The 19,811-nt window shown below is 46.2% G+C and overlaps 1 protein-coding gene across 1 annotated transcript in view; it reads right to left on the bottom strand.

The window, feature by feature from the left end:
• Positions 1–676: 676 nt before the first annotated feature.
• Positions 677–19,811, bottom strand: part of LOC115100111 (BTB/POZ domain-containing protein 19-like) — a 74,278-nt gene continuing 55,143 nt past the window's right edge. Inside the window, 3 exon segments of the mRNA XM_029618332.1 lie at positions 677–1,743; positions 4,730–4,855; positions 13,359–13,490. Coding sequence (XP_029474192.1) covers positions 1,609–1,743; positions 4,730–4,855; positions 13,359–13,490 — 393 coding nt within the window. The 3' untranslated portion in view covers positions 677–1,608.

Here is a 19,811-nt window from a genome sequence, read left to right as displayed (position 1 = left end):
ACTATCCGAAAGAGTAAATCCGAAAGAGTAAATTATTATATATTATCCGTTCATTATTTCGATATGTTCCATGTAAACCGCCTCCCTGGCGATAGTTATTTCTGTTAAATGTGAACCGGAGTGATATGTATTGTATACAGGAACTTCCGGTATATAAAAACCAAAAATAAATAAATAAATAAATAACCGATTCACATCTACCCGTTCTAGACCTCTCATGATTTTAAACACCTCTATCATATCCCCCCTCAGTCGTCTCTTCTCCAAGCTGAAAAGTCCTAACCTCTTTAGTCTTTCCTCATAGGGGAGTTGTTCCATTCCCCTTATCATTTTGGTTGCCCTTCTCTGTACCTTTTCCATCGCAATTATATCTTTTTTGAGATGTGGCGACCAGAATTGTACACAGTATTCAAGGTGGGGTCTCACCATGGAGCGATACAGAGACATTATGACATTTTCTGTTTTATTCACCATTCCCTTTCTAATAATTCCCAACATTCTGTTTGCTTTTTTGACTGCCGCAGCGCACTGAGCCGACGATTTCAATGTGTTATCCACTATGATGCCCAGATCTCTTTCTTGGTTTGTAGCACCTAATATGGAACCCAACATTGTGTAATTATAGCATGGGTTATTTTTCCCTATATGCATCACCTTGCACTTATCCACATTAAATTTCATCTGCCATTTAGATGCCCAGTTTTCCAGTCTCACAAGGTCTTCCTGCAGTTTATCACAATCTGCTTGTGATTTAACTATTCTGAACAATTTTGTATCATCTGCAAATTTGCTTACAGCTGCAGTGTTTCGCACTGCAGGCCAAGTCACTTGGATTCTGGTCGGCCTGTGGTCTTCAGTGCCACCCGCTCAGAACGCAGAGGCCTGCCCAGTACAGCACACATGACATCGGAAGAAGGAGCCATGGCTGAGATCAAACAATTATCTGTATGAAATGTTACACTGCTAAGCTAAGAACAATAAAACCTTTCCTCCAAAGCACTACAAATCTTCAGAAGCAGTTGCAGCTGGCTCCAGGTGTTGACTTGCTCGCTGCACTCCAGCTGCTGCTACCCAGGGGCTGCTCACTGGCACTGGGAGCCCCTCAAGCACAAGCTTTATGCTCCTCTGAAATACATTGGAAGTAAAGGAGACATTTCTTTCTCTGATTTCCTGCCACCTCTCCACTCTTGGACCAGCCAGGGTTACAGTTTTTGTCGTCTCTTTTGATGCTTGAGGCTCTCATTGCACCGGTCTTTCTTTCAGCAGCTGCTACCAAGCTAAAGGATCTCCTCCTTACTCCACTTATCAGGTCTGAATCGCAACGGGGTCGAGCCCAGGCTTCATCGGCCTTGCAGCAGACTAAGGACTGACATGCTGAATCCATCTGGGAGCGTTACTAGGTGTGCATATGGATAGATCTACGTCTGTGTGTATATGTACAGATGCATACAACTATACACTTTGATATTTCAGTAATAAAAGGGATAATCTAGTAATTGAAACAGAAAGTTCACTGTTCCTGTGATTCATGCTTTGCACTAAAATATTCAGTTCCCTGGAGGATGGGCTTAAGGACCGAGAGGCTGGACGCCAGCCAGTTTTTTCCATTCACTTGTAATGCAGGCCTAGATATCTGTGGTGGTCCCGGGGATGGGTCCCTTTCCGCCTGCGGAACAGATGGGATTGGACTCTACTTCCTTTCTTCAGGGCATGAAACTTCCAGGCCTCAGCAATCCTTTCAACCTACAGTCAGGAGAGAGACAGAGCATAAGAACATAAGTATGCGCGTTCAATACACGGACATATGCTCTTGCAATACCCTGCAGGATTTCGTGGGAAAGCTTATATGTGCATTTAAGAACATAAGAACATGCCATACTGGGTCAGACCAAGGGTCCATCAAGCCCAGCATCCTGTTTCCAACAGTGGTCAATCCAGGCCATAAGAACCTGGCAAGTACCCAAAAACTAAGTCTATTCCATGTAACCGTTGCTAATGGCAGTGGCTATTCTCTAAGTGAACTTAATAGCAGGTAATGGACTTCTCCTCCAAAAACTTATCCAATCCTTTTTTAAACCCAGCTATACTAACTGCACTAACCACATCTTCTGGCAACAAATTCCAGAGTTTAATTGTGCGTTGAGTAAAAAAGAACTTTCTCCGATTAGTTTTAAATGTGCCCCATGCTAACTTCATGGAGTGCCCCCTAGTCTTTCTACTATCCGAAAGAGTAAATAACCGATTCACATCTACCCGTTCTAGACCTCTCATGATTTTAAACACCTCTATCATATCCCCCCTCAGTCGTCTCTTCTCCAAGCTGAAAAGTCCTAACCTCTTCAGCCTTTCCTCATAGGGGAGCTGTTCCATTCCCCTTATCATTTTGGTTGCCCTTCTCTGTACCTTCTTCAGGGCAGGGATGTGGTAAGAAGCCAGAAAGCCCCCCCCTCCCCCGATAAGGGGGAGTATTCTCAGTAGGCACCTTCACCTCCCAAAACCATTCTGGAAAGCAGGGAGGAAGGGGCAAGGAAACCTTTGGAGAGGGGATTTGCCTGAAGTTAAGCAGATCACACATACAAGCTTAACATCTTGAGTTCTAATCCCAGCTCTGCCCCAGCTCTCCTCTTTGTGACCCTGGACAGGTCCACTTATCCCTCTGGGCCTCAGTCTTAATCCCAGTTCTGTGTGTGATCTTGTACAAAATCTCTGTCCCCCATTTCCCTCAGGTTATCCAACTATAATGAGATAGTATTAATAATACGAGCAGCCATCCAGTGAAGATTCGCCGGAGACTATTTATCTCCCTTGCCCTGTCCCTGCATGTAAACTCCTTTAAGGATTGTCCTCCTTGGGCCAGCTTGCTCAGTGGCAGGGCATGCTTCGGCCCCCAGCTCTGCAGAGGGCAGCATTCACAGCTCCCGGTGGGGAGGGAATTCTGGTCACTGCTCAATGCTGACCCCTTGAGGCTGGATTCTGCCGTCCTCTGGAACGGTGTGGGGGGACAGGAAATTCTGGTCACTGCTCAATGCTGACCCCTTGTGGCTGGATTCTGCCGTCCTCTGGAACGGTGTGGGGGGACAGGGAATTCTGGTCACTGCTCAATGCTGACCCCTTGTGGCTGGATTCTGCCGTCCTCTGGAACGGTGTGGGGGGACAGGGAATTCTGGTCACTGCTCAATGCTGACCCCTTGAGGCTGGATTCTGCCGTCCTCTGGAACGGTGTGGGGGGACAGGGAATTCTGGTCACTGCTCAATGCTGACCCCTTGTGGCTGGATTCTGCCGTCCTCTGGAACGGTGTGGGGGGACAGGAAATTCTGATCACTGCTCAATGCTGACCCCTTGTGGCTGGATTCTGCCGTCCTCTGGAACGGTGTGGGGGGACAGGGAATTCTGGTCACTGCTCAATACTGACCCCTTGTGGCTGGATTCTGCCGTCCTCTGGAGCGGTGTGGGGGGGGCAGGAAATTCTGGTCACTGCTCAATGCTGACCCCTTGTGGCTGGATTCTGCCGTCCTCTGGAACGGTGTGGGGGGACAGGGAATTCTGGCCACTGCTCAATGCTGACCCCTTGTGGCTGGATTCTGCCGTCCTCTGGAACGGTGTGGGGGGACAGGAAATTCTGGTCACTGCTCAATGCTGACCCCTTGTGGCTGGATTCTGCCGTCCTCTGGAACGGTGTGGGGGGACAGGAAATTCTGGTCACTGCTCAATGCTGACCCCTTGTGGCTGGATTCTGCCGTCCTCTGGAACGGTGTGGGGGGACAGGAAATTCTGGTCACTGCTCAATGCTGACCCCTTGTGGCTGGATTCTGCCGTCCTCTGGAACGGTGTGGGGGGACAGGAAATTCTGGTCACTGCTCAATGCTGACCCCTTGTGGCTGGATTCTGCCGTCCTCTGGCGCGGTGTGGGGGGACAGGAAATGGGGGAAGGCTCATGATGCCAGCCCTAGTTCCGACTGAGCTGGAAGCCCACATGAGGGTCATCCTTGGGGCTAATTTTCTGCTCTTACACACATAAGTTACATCAATTTTCACTTAGAAAAGTAGCTCCTGAAAATGTTGTGCAGGAACATTTTTGAGGAAATTTACACCTGCACCCTTTTTAAAACCGAAGTCTGTGATTAAATGCAAACCCTGCCCCAGAAATGTCTCTCCCCAGGGTGCTTAAAATTACACCCATGCATGGTATTTACATGCACATCAGGCAAGGGTCCTTTCTGAGGGTAGAGCAATGGTTCACCTTCAGAAGTCCCTTCCTGTGTATTATTTTGGTAATAATGCGTTTTGTCACCCCAATACAATTTCTCCAATCTAAACTAAAGCCTCCATGGGAAGGTCGTAGCCAAATGTTTGGAGCTGAAGCTGGAAATCCAGTCTCCTAGGTGCCCATCACAGTAGGCATGGCTGGAAGACGGAGATAAACGTCCTGGCAGCACAGCAGCAGCTGAGGCTTATTCCGGGCACATACTCAGGAAAAGAAGCAGGAGAGAGGAGGAGAGGTCCCAGCGCCGGTGTCCCGGGGGATGCTAGCACAGGAAAGGCAGGAGAGGAGGGATGGAGGAAGGAGGAGATAAACTTCCTGGCAGCACAGCAGCAGCTGAGGCTTATTCCGGGCACATACTCAGGAAAAGAAGCAGGAGAGAGGAGGAGAGGTCCCAGCGCCGGTGTCCTGGGGGATGCTAGCACAGGAAAGGCAGGAGAGGAGGGATGGAGGAAGGGATTCCTCACCGGAATAAACTGATCTTTCCTGTTCTCTTTCTCCAGGGTAGTGAGCTCATCCGGAGAAAGGAGGAAGAGACGTATCTCGCCCACAATATCTGCCGCGATCTGCAGGACTGGAATGTCCAGGACCACCTGAAAGACAGAGTGCAAGCGATAGGGCCCAGAAAACGCCAGCTTTGTTTCAGCCTGACTGGGATTCCTCCTCCTTTAGTGCCAAATGTAAGAACTGAGCAAAAATAACCCACAGTCACAGAAACTCAAGCAACATTAAGGGTATTTTATGTGCACAATGAATTTTGTGTTTGCCAAAGTTGAGGTTTCAGCAAATACATCCTCCTTATAATGAACGTGCATTACAAAACTGAATAAAAGCATGCAAAGAACACAAATTTGAGCTAAACTGTACATCTGATGCTGTGGGTCACTGTAATGAAATCAACACATCTGGATAGGGCTAGGCGCGACCTGGAGAATGGGAATCGCTGAATGTATCACAGTGAACTAGGAAATACCCTCAATTTCACTGCTTATCTTAAGACGCAAATTTTGACTATCCTAATAGGCATCATAGTTCCATAAAGGTTCTCTTTATTGCTCAGCCTTATCTATAATCATAGGTCAGTTTAGATTATGTTTTTTACATTTTTTTGTTGCTAAGTGTAACAACCCCCACCATTCATTAAAAGTTCACTCAGTTTCATCAATACTTGTCTTAGACTTATCTTATCTTCAAAGCACGTATTCTTCGCCCATAAATGTACTCGATGGTGCCAATGCCCGACACGGGGCCGTGTTTCAGACAACAAAATCCTTTTTCAAGGGCTTATTTTATTACGGCAGCCTAATTCTTCATGGAGTTTTGTCGGTGTTTTTTGAAGAGGGCTTTGGATTTCTTAGGAACTGGAGAATATTTTGGTGAAGGGGCAGTCTATTCTGATGGGATGGGCTCCACATTAACCAGGGTAGTGTGTGTGTGTGTGACTGAGAGTTCTCGCCCAGTCCTGGTTCCACCCCTTTGCTAAAAAAAATGGATTTATGTATTTAGGATGCAAAAACCCAAGGGAGAGGTACAGTAATGGGGGTGAAATTCTTCTAAGCACAAAAGAAACTGGAATCTGATGATCTTAAAGTGGACAAACAGGTGGATAAAGCAACAGCAAAAGCCAGAAAGCTGCTCGGCTGCATAGGGAGGTGATATTGCCCCTGTGCAGGTCCCTGGTGAGACCTCACTTGGGATACTGAGTACAGTTCTGGAGACCCCACCTTCAATAGGATATAAACAGGATGGAGTCGCTCCAGAGGGAGCTGCTAACATGGTCAGTGGTCTTTGTTCTAAAGCATAGGGGGAGAGACTTAAGGATCTAAACATGGATACCCTAGAGCAGTGGTTCCCAAGATGCAGTCTGTGGACCCCTAGGAGTCCACGAGACCATCACAGGAGATCTATCAGAAGGGAGGCAACCAAAGTGCAAGTGCTGAGAAATACCACAGGCCAACCTCACCTGTAAGGCTGCTGCTACCTAATCCCATGCTGAGGAGAGGAAGACTGCTGCCTCAGAGAGGAGGCAGGGAAGAGGGTTGCTGATTGCCACCACAAGGAGTCTGAAGCTGTGCAGTGAGCAGGGGACGCCAGCTCCACCAGCATCCTCCACTATATTATATATATATATATATATATATATATATATATATATATATATATATATATGTTTCTATGGTGGAGGATGCTGGTGGAGCTCGCTGGTGGATGCTGATGGTGGATGATGGTGGAGCTGGTGGTTGCTGATTGCCACCACAAGGAGTCTGAAGCTGTGCAGTGAGCAGGGGACGCGAGCTCCACCGGCATCCAAAGGTGGCAGCCAGCAGGGTGATGGCCCCTCCTACATGTGCTCTGGCTGTCCTGCTGGCCTGACAGTGAGGGGAAAAGCTGCACTAAGGGAGCAGTGTGGTCATTTGTTTGTTTACAATTAGACAGACATACATCAAATCATCCAATATGACACAAATCACAAGACAAACAACATAGAAACGACGGCAGAAGAAGACCAAACGGCCCTTCCAGTCTGCCCAGCAAGCTTTCACACTTGTTTTTTTCTCATACTTATCTGTTACTCTTGGCCCTTTGTAACCTTTTGGTTCCAATTTCCTTCCTCCCCCACCATTAATAAGGGAGCAGTGCTGGAGCTGAATCTAAATGAAGTATCTAGCTTAATTGGTTAGGGGTAGTAACCGCCGTAACAAGCAAGCTACTCCCACGCTTATTTGTTTACCCAGCCTGTGCAATTCAGTCCTTGTTGTTGTTGTCTGAATATAAATCATCTTTTCTTCATTCCCCCCTGCCATTGAAGCAGAGAGCTATGCTGGATATGCATTGAAAGTGAAGTGTCAGGCTTATTTGGTTAGGAGTAGTAACCGCCGTAACAAGCCAGCTACTCCTCGCTTTTTTGTGAATGGCAAATCCTTTTTTCCACATTTCCTCTTGCCGTTGAAGCATAGAGCAATGTTGGAGTCGCATTAACCGTGTGTATGTTTATTGAATAAGGGTATTAAGTCCAGGTAGTAGCCGTCATTCCCGCAAGCCACCCTCTCTTCATTCACATCCTCTATACTTTATGGATCCACAGTGTTTATCCCACGCCCCTTTGAAATCCTTCACAGTTTTGGTCTTCACCACTTCCTCCAGAAGGGCATTCCAGGCATCCACCACCCTCTCCGTGAAGAAATACTTCCTGACATTGGTTCTGAGTCTTCCTCCCTGGAACTTCAAATCGTGACCCCTGGTTCTGCTGATTTTTTTGCAACGGAAAAGGTTTGTCGTTGTCTTTCGATCATTAAAACCTTTCAAGTATCTGAAAGTCTGTATCGTATCAATTTTCTGAGCGTGACTATCACGAGAATCTGACCATAAATGGTGATGTCCCCGGACAGAATTCCAGAGTATCAGGCCAGCAACTGAAAAAGCCCGGTTTCTCATCTCAGGAAGGTGGGCAGGGGCCACAGTGGTATCCACACTCAGGAAGGGGGAGAGAAGGATGGGCAAGAGACAGAGAATGGGAATGAAAGTACTTAGAAAGGGCCTTAAGATGGAGAAGCAGGAGGGAGCTCCTTATAGGGCGCCTTAAGCCAGCTGCTAAAACTTAATGCTGGCGCTTTAAGTTCAGGGTTTTATTATTCGGGTTTAAGGGCATAAATGGTTTGGTTTCATCGGCCTTTAATTCAGAGCTGAAGCTCAAACAACCTTCAAGGCCATTAAGATCAGGAACACAACTGTTGAGGTCCCAACTCGTAAATATGTGCGTTTGGATGAATCTCATGAACGACTATGATACAAGGTCCTGTTTTATGGAATTCATTACTGTCAGAAGGAAAAAAATAGAAACATCTCTCCTCCAGTTTAGGAAATATTCTATTTAACCATGCCTATGAAGATTCATAGCTTAAGCAGTGTAAGGGTTATATATATATTTATTTATGATTTTTATATTCTGCTTTTCAGCACTTCAAAGCGTTCATCAAAGGGGATTACATTCAGTTGCAGTGAATTCACTGAACTGAAAGTGATACAACTAATTATAATTAACCACTCTCTAAGCAAACGTTAGTAGTGGCTTTCGTAATTGTTTTATCATAAGTGTTTGAGATGATAACCAGTTATTTCTCAATTTTTTAAATTACTGTCTGATTGTTATGTTTTTATTGGTTTTTGTTTCTATTGTGTATCTTATTATGAATTTTTTAATATAAAAAACTTTGAAACTTTGATAAGAGGTACCGTATCTAAGAATTTTACATGAATAAATAAATTGCTGTGCTGACTTCTGCTGTATTTATCCAATTAGACCAGTGTTGGTTTTACTGAGCTTTGCTGAATTCTTATCTAATTAGTCTGTGTTGATTTTACTGAGCTTTGCTGAATTCTTATCTAATTAGTCCTGTGTTGATTTTAGGGAGGTGCCTGTTGACATTTCATTGTATTGCTTTCTCTCAAACTGTATGTAATTTAGAAGTTAGGAGTGACCCCTCTCTCCATATAAAGACTGTTACCAATTTGTCTTTTTGCAAACTGTGATTACTCCATCATCTTAAACCTCTCCTTGAGCACTCTGATTTTCTGTCTGTTCTTCAGTCTTTACCTTTCTCTGGTATAAGAACATAAGATCATGCCATACTGGGTCAGACCGAGGGTCCATCAAGCCCAGCATCCTGTGACCAGCAGTGGCCAATGCAAGTCACAAGTACCTGGCAGGATCCCAAACACTAAATAAATCTCAAGCTACTAATGCTTATTAATTAATAGCAGTTTATGGATGTTTCCTCTAGGATTAAACCCAGTTTCACTAACTGCTGTAACCACTTCCTCTGGTATACATTACTGTAACTCTCTCTTAATAAGTCTCCCATTATATACTATGCAGCCGTCTAAGTGGCACTCTCATGTATGAACACATTACTGCAGTCCTCGAAAGCTTACACTGGCTTCCAATCTCACACCATGTACAATATAAGCTCGCTATGATCTATCTATAATCTACATTCCCCCTGGATTTCTTCGGTACTAAAAATTCACACCCCTTTCCGGTCCCTTCCTGGATGTCCCATCCCCGAAGCTGGCTCATCTGGAAGAAACCAGACAGCACGCCTTCTCTACTGCAGGTCCCCTCCTGTGGGAGTGAGATGCCTCCGCCAACCTAAGCGATAATTTATAATCCCCGGCACTACTCCTTTTTGGAGTCCCTTCTAGCCTCTATTGGTTTGTCTGTAAGTCCTTCTTCTGATGAGGTTAATGCCTGTGTTACATTATGTTTGGTTTTCTTTCAAATTGGTGAATTACTTGCTGTCAGCTAATTGTTATTATGTTTCTTTTAATTTGTGTGTTCTTAATGTACCCCACCCATGCTATGGAATGCAATACCAGAGAAATAAGAAATCAACCAAACATCAACATTTTCAAAAAAGACCTGAAAACCTACTCAAACTCACTCAATCAACAAGACCACCAATCCACCTCGCAACCCAACACCAAGAAAAACGCTCCGTACCCCAATCAATTAAATAACTCCCACCATCCGAACACCTAAATCAATGTGCAACTGAACTCACTTCACTTCCTACCCCTAGCCTTTATGTAACAAAGGTCTCCTTTATGTGTATCAACATTACCACAAGTATGAACACTGCTGTGATAGCAGATTGCTAATATATAACAATTATTTTATATGTATTCAACTAAGAATCAAACCCCAAAACTTTCCTTCTTGTTGACATTTTGATGCTTTGACTTCTGTAACCAATGTTATTTCACGAGCACTGTAAACCGTTCTGATGGCGAAACCGAATGACGGTATACAAACACGTCAACTAAATAAACAAATAAAATAAATAAATATTATGTTGTTCCCCACCTTAGGTGAACTTCTTATTCATAAAAGTGAGTAATAAATCCAAATAGAAGAGCACTTGGGATGGGGCTGTGAGGTGAGGGAGAGGAGCAGGACAGGAGGTAAAGTACTCAGGAAGGGGTCACGGGCAGGAGACAGGAGGAACAGAGACAGAGAAGAGGCTGCACGGGGAGGGGGGAGGGAGAGCACTCACGAAGGGATCGCATGTGGAGAGAAGCAGAGCAAGAGGGAAACCCCTGGGAAAGGACCCTGGTGAAGGTGGGGAGTGGCACTCCTGAAGGAATCGCAGGTGGAGAGAAGCAGAACGAGAGGGAAACCCCTGGGAAAGGACCCTGGTGAGGGTGGGGACTGGCACTCCTGAAGGAATCGCAGGTGGAGAGAAGCAGAACGAGAGGGAAACCCCTGGGAAAGGACCCTGGTGAGGGTGGGGAGTGGCACTCCTGAAGGGCAGGTCCGTTTATATCAGAAACCATTCTTTGTTTAATATTAAGTTTGGAATATTACAGATTATTCTGGAGTGCACATTATTATTTGTTATTACATTAAATCGTTTTCTGTATAGCATAGGAGTAACCTCAGCAGTAATCTTCGGAAACATTTCTTTGCAGAGAGGGTGGTGGATGCATGGAGGTGGGGGAGGCGAGGACAGGATCTGTGAGGGAGTGGAAGGGATTGTAGAGCTGTCTAGACAGGCCATATGATCTTTTTCTGCCATCATGTTTGATTGTAAAGATTTAGCTGTAACTTATCCTTAAACAGCTACTGTGCAAAAATGTGGGCTCCAGGGATGACCCAAAAAACTATAGACCAGGGAGCCTGACATTGGTGCCCGGCAAAATGGTAGAAGCTAATCCTAAAAACAGGTCCATCTTCAAATAGTTATCCATCTAACTGGCTTACCCAGCTCTATTCCGCCAGGAACTCGTTACCAGAATTTGGCCCAAAGTGGGTGAGGTGGAAGAACGAGTGGCTCTTTTCCATGGATTTTCTCACCCCAGACACATGAAGCACCTTCCAAACCTTTCCTCCCCCCTGAGTCTCCTTTGAGTTTTTTCATCTCTCTAGCTGGATGCAGATTTCCCCCTCAACGTCCTCTGCAGAGTCCCTAAGAAAGATAATGAAAAGAATGGACCCCAGCCACTGACCACCATACTCCAGGTTCTCCTACCCACTTCCTGGTGTCGTTAGCCTGTTTAGCAGTCATCTACATGGAACAGCGTCCTAAGCCTTCCACTGACCACCATACTCCAGGTTCTCCTACCCACTTCCTGGTGTCGTTAGCCTGTTTAGCAGTCATCTACATGGAACAGCGTCCTAAGCCTTCCACTGACCACCATACTCCAGGTTCTCCTACCCACTTCCTGGTGTCGTTAGCCTGTTTAGCAGTCATCTACATGGAACAGCGTCCTAAGCCTTCCACTGACCACCATACTCCAGGTTCTCCTACCCACTTCCTGGTGTGCTTAGCCTGTTTAGCAGTCATCTACATGGAACAGCGTCCTAAGCCTTCCACTGACCACCATACTCCAGGTTCTCCTACCCACTTCCTGGTGTCGTTAGCCTGTTTAGCAGTCATCTACATGGAACAGCGTCCTAAGCCTTCCACTGACCACCATACTCCAGGTTCTCCTACCCTCTTCCTGGTGTCGTTAGCCTGTTTAGCAGTCATCTACATGGAATAGCGTCCTAAGCCTTCCACTGACCACCATACTCCAGGTTCTCCTACCCTCTTCCTGGTGTCGTTAGCCTGTTTAGCAGTCATCTACATTGAATAGCGTCCTAAGCCTTCCACTGACCACCATACTCCAGGTTCTCCTACCCTCTTCCTGGTGTCGTTAGCCTGTTTAGCAGTCATCTACATGGAATAGCGTCCTAAGCCTTCCACTGACCACCATACTCCAGGTTCTCCTACCCTCTTCCTGGTGTCGTTAGCCTGTTTAGCAGTCATCTACATGGAACAGCGTCCTAAGCCTTCCACTGACCACCATACTCCAGGTTCTCCTACCCTCTTCCTGGTGTCGTTAGCCTGTTTAGCAGCCATCTACATGGAACAGCGTCCTAAGCCTTCCACTGACCACCATACTCCAGGTTCTCCTACCCTCTTCCTGGTGTCGTTAGCCTGTTTAGCAGTCATCTACATGGAACAGCGTCCTAAGCCTTCCACTGACCACCATACTCCAGGTTCTCCTACCCTCTTCCTGGTGTCGTTAGCCTGTTTAGCAGCCATCTACATGGAACAGCGTCCTAAGCCTTCCACTGACCACCATACTCCAGGTTCTCCTACCCTCTTCCTGGTGTCGTTAGCCTGTTTAGCAGTCATCTAAATGGAATAGCGTCCTAAGCCTTCCACTGACCACCATACTCCAGGTTCTCCTACCCTCTTCCTGGTGTCGTTAGCCTGTTTAGCAGTCATCTACATGGAACAGCGTCCTAAGCCTTCCACTGACCATACTCCAGGTTCTCCTACCCTCTTCCTGGTGTGCTTAGCCTGTTTAGCAGTCATCTACATGGAACAGCGTCCTAAGCCTTCCACTGACCACCATACTCCAGGTTCTCCTACCCTCTTCCTGGTGTGCTTAGCCTGTTTAGCAGTCATCTACATGGAACAGCGTCCTAAGCCTTCCACTGACCACCATACTCCAGGTTCTCCTACCCTCTTCCTGGTGTCGTTAGCCTGTTTAGCAGTCATCTACATGGAACAGCGTCCTAAGCCTTCCACTGACCATACTCCAGGTTCTCCTACCCTCTTCCTGGTGTGCTTAGCCTGTTTAGCAGTCATCTACATGGAACAGCGTCCTAAGCCTTCCACTGACCACCATACTCCAGGTTCTCCTACCCTCTTCCTGGTGTGCTTAGCCTGTTTAGCAGTCATCTACATGGAACAGCGACCTAAGCCGCTGCTCGGCTTCTCTCATCTCTGCCCAGGCTGTAGATTTGACCCTCAGAATTTAAGTAGGACTGCAAGCAGGATTACACCCATGCTTAGACCTGCAGTAAAGGTTTTCTATACAATTATTATTGTACATTAGCTAAAGTGTTTTACTGCTGATCCCTCAACAGCCCCTCCAAAAAATGAAAAAATAAACACAAAATGATGTCCCAGGGTAAGCAGGCTACATTAGGGCCAGGGCAGCCAGCTAACATTGGTCCTTCAATCACACGTGGCAAAAGGGCTGCTCCACAGACAGCAGGGCTGGGCACAGATCTGACTGCCAAATTCACCCTTCAGCACTTACAGAATTGACGTGCGCCCATTCCCGGACGGCACGGATCAGTTGCACCTCATCGACGGTCAGCCGATCGCTCTGCAGCACACACAGCAGCGCCGGGGCGGACAGCTCCCGGAAACTCCTGGTCCTGATCACTTCCTGTGACAAAGGGTGAAGCTAGAATTAGAGGGGAAAGCAGTGGAGGCCACGACCTCATAAATCCCACCTCCTTATTTATTCCGTCTGAAATATAAGCACAAATAAACTGAAGTGCTGAGGTGGACCGTCGTGCGTGGACTGCAATGGCTCTAGACTTCAATAGCTGCTTACCGTTTTCATCTCACTGGATTTTTGTGCCATCGATAATTACCTGCCATGATTGTTGTATATCCATAGCTTAGCAATCTTTTCTATCGAGCATGGGAACATCTGCGTTTATGTATTTACACGTCTATACTGCCTTTCAAACAATAGCTTAACGCAGCTTACAATAATACAGATGGAAACACTTATAAAAATAAACACCACGTAAAATACACATCAAACAATCTAAAAGTGCAGAGGTCCGTATTCAGATGCTGGCCAGATAGACTTTGCTGGGATAATATATATATCCAGATGTCAAAGGGAGCTGGATACGTTTATTGGCTAATTTGAGTCCTAAAGTTATCTGGCCCTGTTATCCGGATAAAGCTGAAAAGTGGGTTTATCTGAGTAATTTAGCTGGGTAGCTGGCTCTGTCCTGGAATGCCCCTGCCCCAGTTATCTGACTCTCTCGCAGCCAGTCAGCCTGGCGGGATTTTCAAATGTATGCGTTGTTATTTTAAAACCTGACTTTTATAGAATATAGTATTTCTATTTGCTCATTTTGTGCTCTATGTTAGTTATTTACTTAATCTGAACTCAAGTATGTATTTGTCTTTGTAAACTGATTATATCAGCATGGACATGTGTTATATAAAATGAATAAACATAAGAACATAAGAAATTGCCATGCTGGGTCAGACCAAGGGTCCATCAAGCCCAGCATCCTGTTTCCAACAGAGGCCAAACCAGGCCACAAGGACCTGGCAATTACCCAAACACTAAGAAGATCCCATGCTACTGATGCAATTAATAGCAGTGGCTATTCCCTAAGTAAACTTCATTAATAGCCGTTAATGGACTTCTCCTCCAAGAACTTATCCAAACCTTTTTTAAACCCAGCTACACTAACTGCACTAACCCGCTAATTTAGTAAAATGTGCGGCTTGGCTGCACATTTTGCTTTCTGTATCACGCAGGAATGACTAATAGGGCCATCAACATGCATTTGCATGTTGCGGGCGCTATTAGGTTCAGGGGGGTTGGGCAACCGGGAACCCGGGGGGTTCCCGGTTGCCCGGAGAAATTAGCACCTACCCAAAGGTAGGCGCTAAACCTGATCTTGCGCGGTGTCTCCACTGTAATGTGTTCTGTTACAACCCTAAGCTTGGGACTCCCCAGACAGCATGGCTAATTCAGCCTGCTTATCGACAAAAGAGCAAGTTTGCTTACCGTAAATGGTGTTTTCCGAAGACAGCAGGATGAATTAGCCGTACGAACCCTCCCTCCTCCCTGGACAGATCTTTCACCCTTGCAGCCTGGATAGCGCTTGCCTATTGCTTAATCATAAAAGGAGTAATGAACCGCACGTTCATGCAGGAACAGCCGATCAGGCACAGCAGAGCAAAGCTCTGATTACTAGGAGAGAGAGCTCCGCGTGGTACGCTGTCAGATGTCATGCAGACAGCATGGCTAATTCACCCTATCTACGGAAAACATTGCTTACAGTAAGCAAAGTTGCTCATATTTCATAGGTGGGCCCATTCAAGAAGCAGCTGAAAACATGGCTATTTCTTCAGGCATCTGGAGGTCTATACTCAGATGGTTTATCCGGCTAAGGGCCAGATTCATTACAGCTTTTCTCCTATTTTGTATCTATGGGAAAACCCCTTAGTAAATCAGGAATTAAGTTTGGTTCTTAGCCGGACAAAGAGCGGTTTTTGATTTTTCCGCACATTCACGGCTCAGACTTATCCAGCTGTTATCTGGATAAAAACTTAGCCTAAGTCGGAGGTGTTCTGGGGCTGTTTCTGGGCAGGACAGACTTAACTAGACAATGCCGATATTCCGCATTATCCGAGTAAATTATTCAGGTAAGTCTGACTGTGCCACAGCAGTCCTAAGGTTATCTGGATAAACTTTGATTTATTTGGCTATACTCAGTGGTGTAGCCTTGCGCTGAATATCTGCTTCAAGTTATCCGGCCTGAGGTCTTGGTGACCAAAGATCTTTGGATAAGCTTTAATCAAGTTGCTGATCTGCCGTGGGAGAAGAATTTGGGTACTGATGAGGTTCTGAGGAAGATATTTTATGTTATGCAATATTTCATATGATGTTTGGAATGTTTTTATTTTGATGATTATGTTGTATTATTGTATTGTATTGTTATTATGCCTTGGGCATTTTATAAAGGAAGGTGAGGCAGAAATAAAATGTGAAGCTGCTGCTGCTGAGGGAGGTCCCTCAGGTAGGAGGTGGGGGTGTTCACTTAGAGAATAGCCACTGCTATTACTAGCAACAGTGACATGGAATAGACTTAGTGTTTGGGTACTTGCCAGGTTCTCATGGCCTGGATTGGCCTCTGTTGGAAACAGGATGCTGGGCTTGATGGACCCTTGGTCTGACCCAGTATGGGATGTTCTTATGTTCTTATGTGTAGGAGGCTTCGCTAGATGGCTAAGTTGGGTGCTGTGCTCCTTTGTGAAAGCCACTCCTTTGAGCCTACGTTATAGCAGACTGACTTCCAGCTTCAACTAAGCAGCTGGATTTAATATATTCCTGCTCACTGGGACAGCTGGTGAACTGGAACCAGTTAGAGGTGAAAATTAGCACTTTCTGAATTAGTTTCAGCTCCCACCAACCCAACCACATCTCTAAGGAGAGCCTACAAATATTCACCAAGCAAACACAGGGAGCTATTCTTCACAAGTCCTAGTCTAGCTTGCTACCTCCTGAAGTGCCCCAGTTATAGCCTTTTCAAAATCTACCCCTAAGCTTTTTTTCCCCCAAACATAGAAGGGGAGAAAAGCCTTAGTAAATCAGGCCCTGATGGGCTAGAAATGCTTCCACTCGCTTCTCAGTTGCTCTTTGGCTAAGACTGAAGCATAGGGTTTCAAGCACGATGTGAACTGAGGCCTGAGACAGAGAACCTGTACAATATAAAGATTCATGAAAGCTTTTAGATCCTAGAGCCAAAGCAAAAGGATTAAACCTCCCATAAAACTTTCCAAAAGCGCCAGTCCTGCTTGTCCCAAACAAAGCCTAAGTGGACATGGGGAGTGTGCAGCTGAAAGCGCAGAAGGGGTTTGTTTACAGCTGTCCAGAACATCTGGTGAGCCTGAAGACAAACGTGGGCAGAATGGGGTCCTCACTGGAGGCTGGGCAGAGATGTATTTTTAGACACTTCCTGAGGGGCCGTGCTGCAGGTTTCCATTTGTCTGGGGATGGGTGGTTTCTTACCATGGACTGCTGCTCTGCTTTCCATCCCCCACAGAGCTCCAGCAAGCTTAGCAACTGGCAAACTGCAAAGCAAATTCTGAGGTCTGCCAGACAGCTGGTGGCCTGGGGAGGCAAGTTCAAATGTCCTTTATCCCAGCCAGCATCGCTGTCACAATGAGTGGCACAAATCAATATTAACCCGGGCATCCATGCGAGAAGCAGATGGGCCTCTCACAGGACCCACAGGCTCGCTCTCTGCCTGTGCTCCTCAATCCAAGAGGGCATTCATTCTTTGTAAAGCAGACTGAGAGAGCACATCAGAGGTGTCAGCCGCTGACAGACAGAGGCAAATGTAGTAATGTGTGCTAGGCAGCCGAAATAACCTTGAGTCTGGGACCCTGAATTAGATATCCTCTGCCCTGGGACTCTACCCGGGAAACCCAAGTCAGAGATGCAGAATTATCATCAGACGCTTACAGCAGCGCTCACTGGATGTACAAGTGGATAAGAGTTGGCGGCAGAAGCAGCGTGATAGAGGGATGGTGGGCAGCAATCCGGAGAAGATGAGGAGACAGCCACAGCTGTACATACAGCAATGCTGCTGTAAGTGCCTTCCCTGAAGAGCTTACATAATAAGAGACAGCACTTCGCGTGCTGATAACTGCGCTAGCAAGGGCTCCTCCCCACAGAAAAGCACTTTTTAAAATTTCCATCTGTCCAGGGCGCCTTTGTAGTTGTTTTATGTGCACAAATCATGTTGTCACATGCTACACACATTTTTGTGCACACATTGTCAGGTTTATGTCGTTTTTTTTAAACTCCCGATGCATTTGCATATCCTTAGCTTACTGCACCAGGAATTCAGTCATTTTTTCAGCCTGCGAGGAAATAAAAGGTGCAAGCACTGTGCTCACATTTGATTATATCGGCCTGAGGCAGGAGAAGCACAAGAGACGGTCCTGAGAGCAGCACACAGAGCTGAGAGTTTTCCTTTCAAAACTGCAGACCGTGCACGCAGAGAACACACCTAGGTTTGAAAATCAAGGCTACCCATCGTTTCCCTACTCCAGACTCTCTCTCCCCAGGAACGCCCCCCGATATCTGGCTACAAGAATGGGCACAGTGGCGGCAATTTTCAAAAAGTAATATTTATCCAAGGAAGTGGCTTTGAAAATCGTCCTGTCCAGATGTTCAACTTAGCAAATATCGACACAGTCCCTCCTGCTCAGAAACTCAGAGCAGACTGCGGCAATGCTTTACACACTGTGGAGTTATAAAAGCAGTCACTCAGAGTCGCTCCCTTTACCTGAATATCTGGCTCATAGGCCTGGCCGAGGAGTACCACCGGCCCAGCTAAGTTTGTATGATGGTGATAAAGGACACGTTTTTAGACAGCTAAACTTCACTTTTAGCCAGTTAAAATCTTCTGAATATTAAGCCCTAGGGGGTCGATATTGAAAGAGCTGCTCACTCTGGGATAATGTTAGCAAGCAGTGAGCAGGCACCAGGACTGGGAGTACCTGCTGGGGAGGCGTCTTTTCCCATCACCAGAGAGAGATTTGGTCAGCCACCACCCCTAGGCACCTGTTCAGTGCATTTTAAATGTAATCTTTATTCTGGAAGAGATATGGAATTTCTTTCAAACAGCGAGCGTAAGTCTTGGCCAAAGTCACCCCCTTCTATGCCCCTTCTTCCTGACGTGCACACAGGTATATACAATGTGTGTTGCTCGCACGAGGCCCCATTATGCGGGTATGTGGCCTTTTTTGTGTGAGCAACACTTTTAAAATCGACCTGAAAGCATGTATTCTGTGCACACATATACTTTATGCACTGAAAGCATTTTTTGTGCACATAAACCATATTTTGTGTACAGAAATCATGTTTTGTGCACATAAAAGTATTTTCTGTGCTCAAAAAATGAGTTTTGCGTGCATAAATCCCAGATGAGACCCCCCACACACACACACACACTTCCCTGAGATTAAACCGTGTATTCAGCCTGTGCTGCGCGCACAGCACACAGCAAACTAATCCGGCTGACCAGCAATTTATTCAGGGATATTCGGCAGTAGAGTCCTGGTGCTGAATTTCCCTTGTAAGTCTTATCAGCTGTGTTTGAATATGTACTTTCTAGCTGATTACGTATTTTATGTTTACTGTTTCTGTCAGCCATCCTGAGTCTTTACACATACGTGGCGTATAAATGGAAGATATAAATAAATAAACATATGAAGGTAAATTATAAAACGCGGCTCCCGGCGCACGATATAAATAAATAAACATATAAAGGTAAATTATAAAACGCGGCTCCCGGCGCGCGATATAAATAAATAAACATATGAAGGTAAATTATAAAACGCGGCTCCCGGCGCGCGATATAAATAAACATATAAAGGTAAATTATAAAACGCGGCTCCCGGCGCGCGATATAAATAAATAAACATATGAAGGTAAATTATAAAACGCGGCTCCCGGCGCGATATAAATAAACATATAAAGGTAAATTATAAAACGCGGTTCCCGGCGCGTGCACATGGATGCACCGATCTTATAACATGCGCATGTCGACGCACACATGTTATAAAATCCGCTGCCCACGTGTACATGCATGCTCGATTTTATATCGGCGTGCACATGTACACGCGAGTCCCAACCCGCAGGCGTAAGGGAGGGAATTTGTCAGCGTGCTCACAGCGACGCGATAGGCCCTTTCCCCAGTTCCCTCCCTCTCTATCCGCCCCAACCCCTTAAACCCACTAACTAAGCGATTCATTTTTGTTTTAAACTTACCTGCTCTCCGGAGCAGCAGTAGCTTGCGCGGGCCGGCGGGCGGCCACTTCAGCGGGGCAGTGCCTAATGGCCATGTCCCAGCCTGCCCAGACCCTGCCTCTGGCCGTGTTTCGGCGCATCCCGGGAGATACGCGTGTGGCTGCTGGCATTTGAAGATACGTGCGT

The sequence above is a fragment of the Rhinatrema bivittatum genome, chromosome 10, assembly GCF_901001135.1.
Source record: "Rhinatrema bivittatum chromosome 10, aRhiBiv1.1, whole genome shotgun sequence".
Lineage (NCBI taxonomy): Eukaryota > Metazoa > Chordata > Amphibia > Gymnophiona > Rhinatrematidae > Rhinatrema > Rhinatrema bivittatum.
The sequence above is the reverse complement of the archived record's forward strand: the minus strand, read 5'-3'. Positions and strand labels throughout refer to the sequence as shown.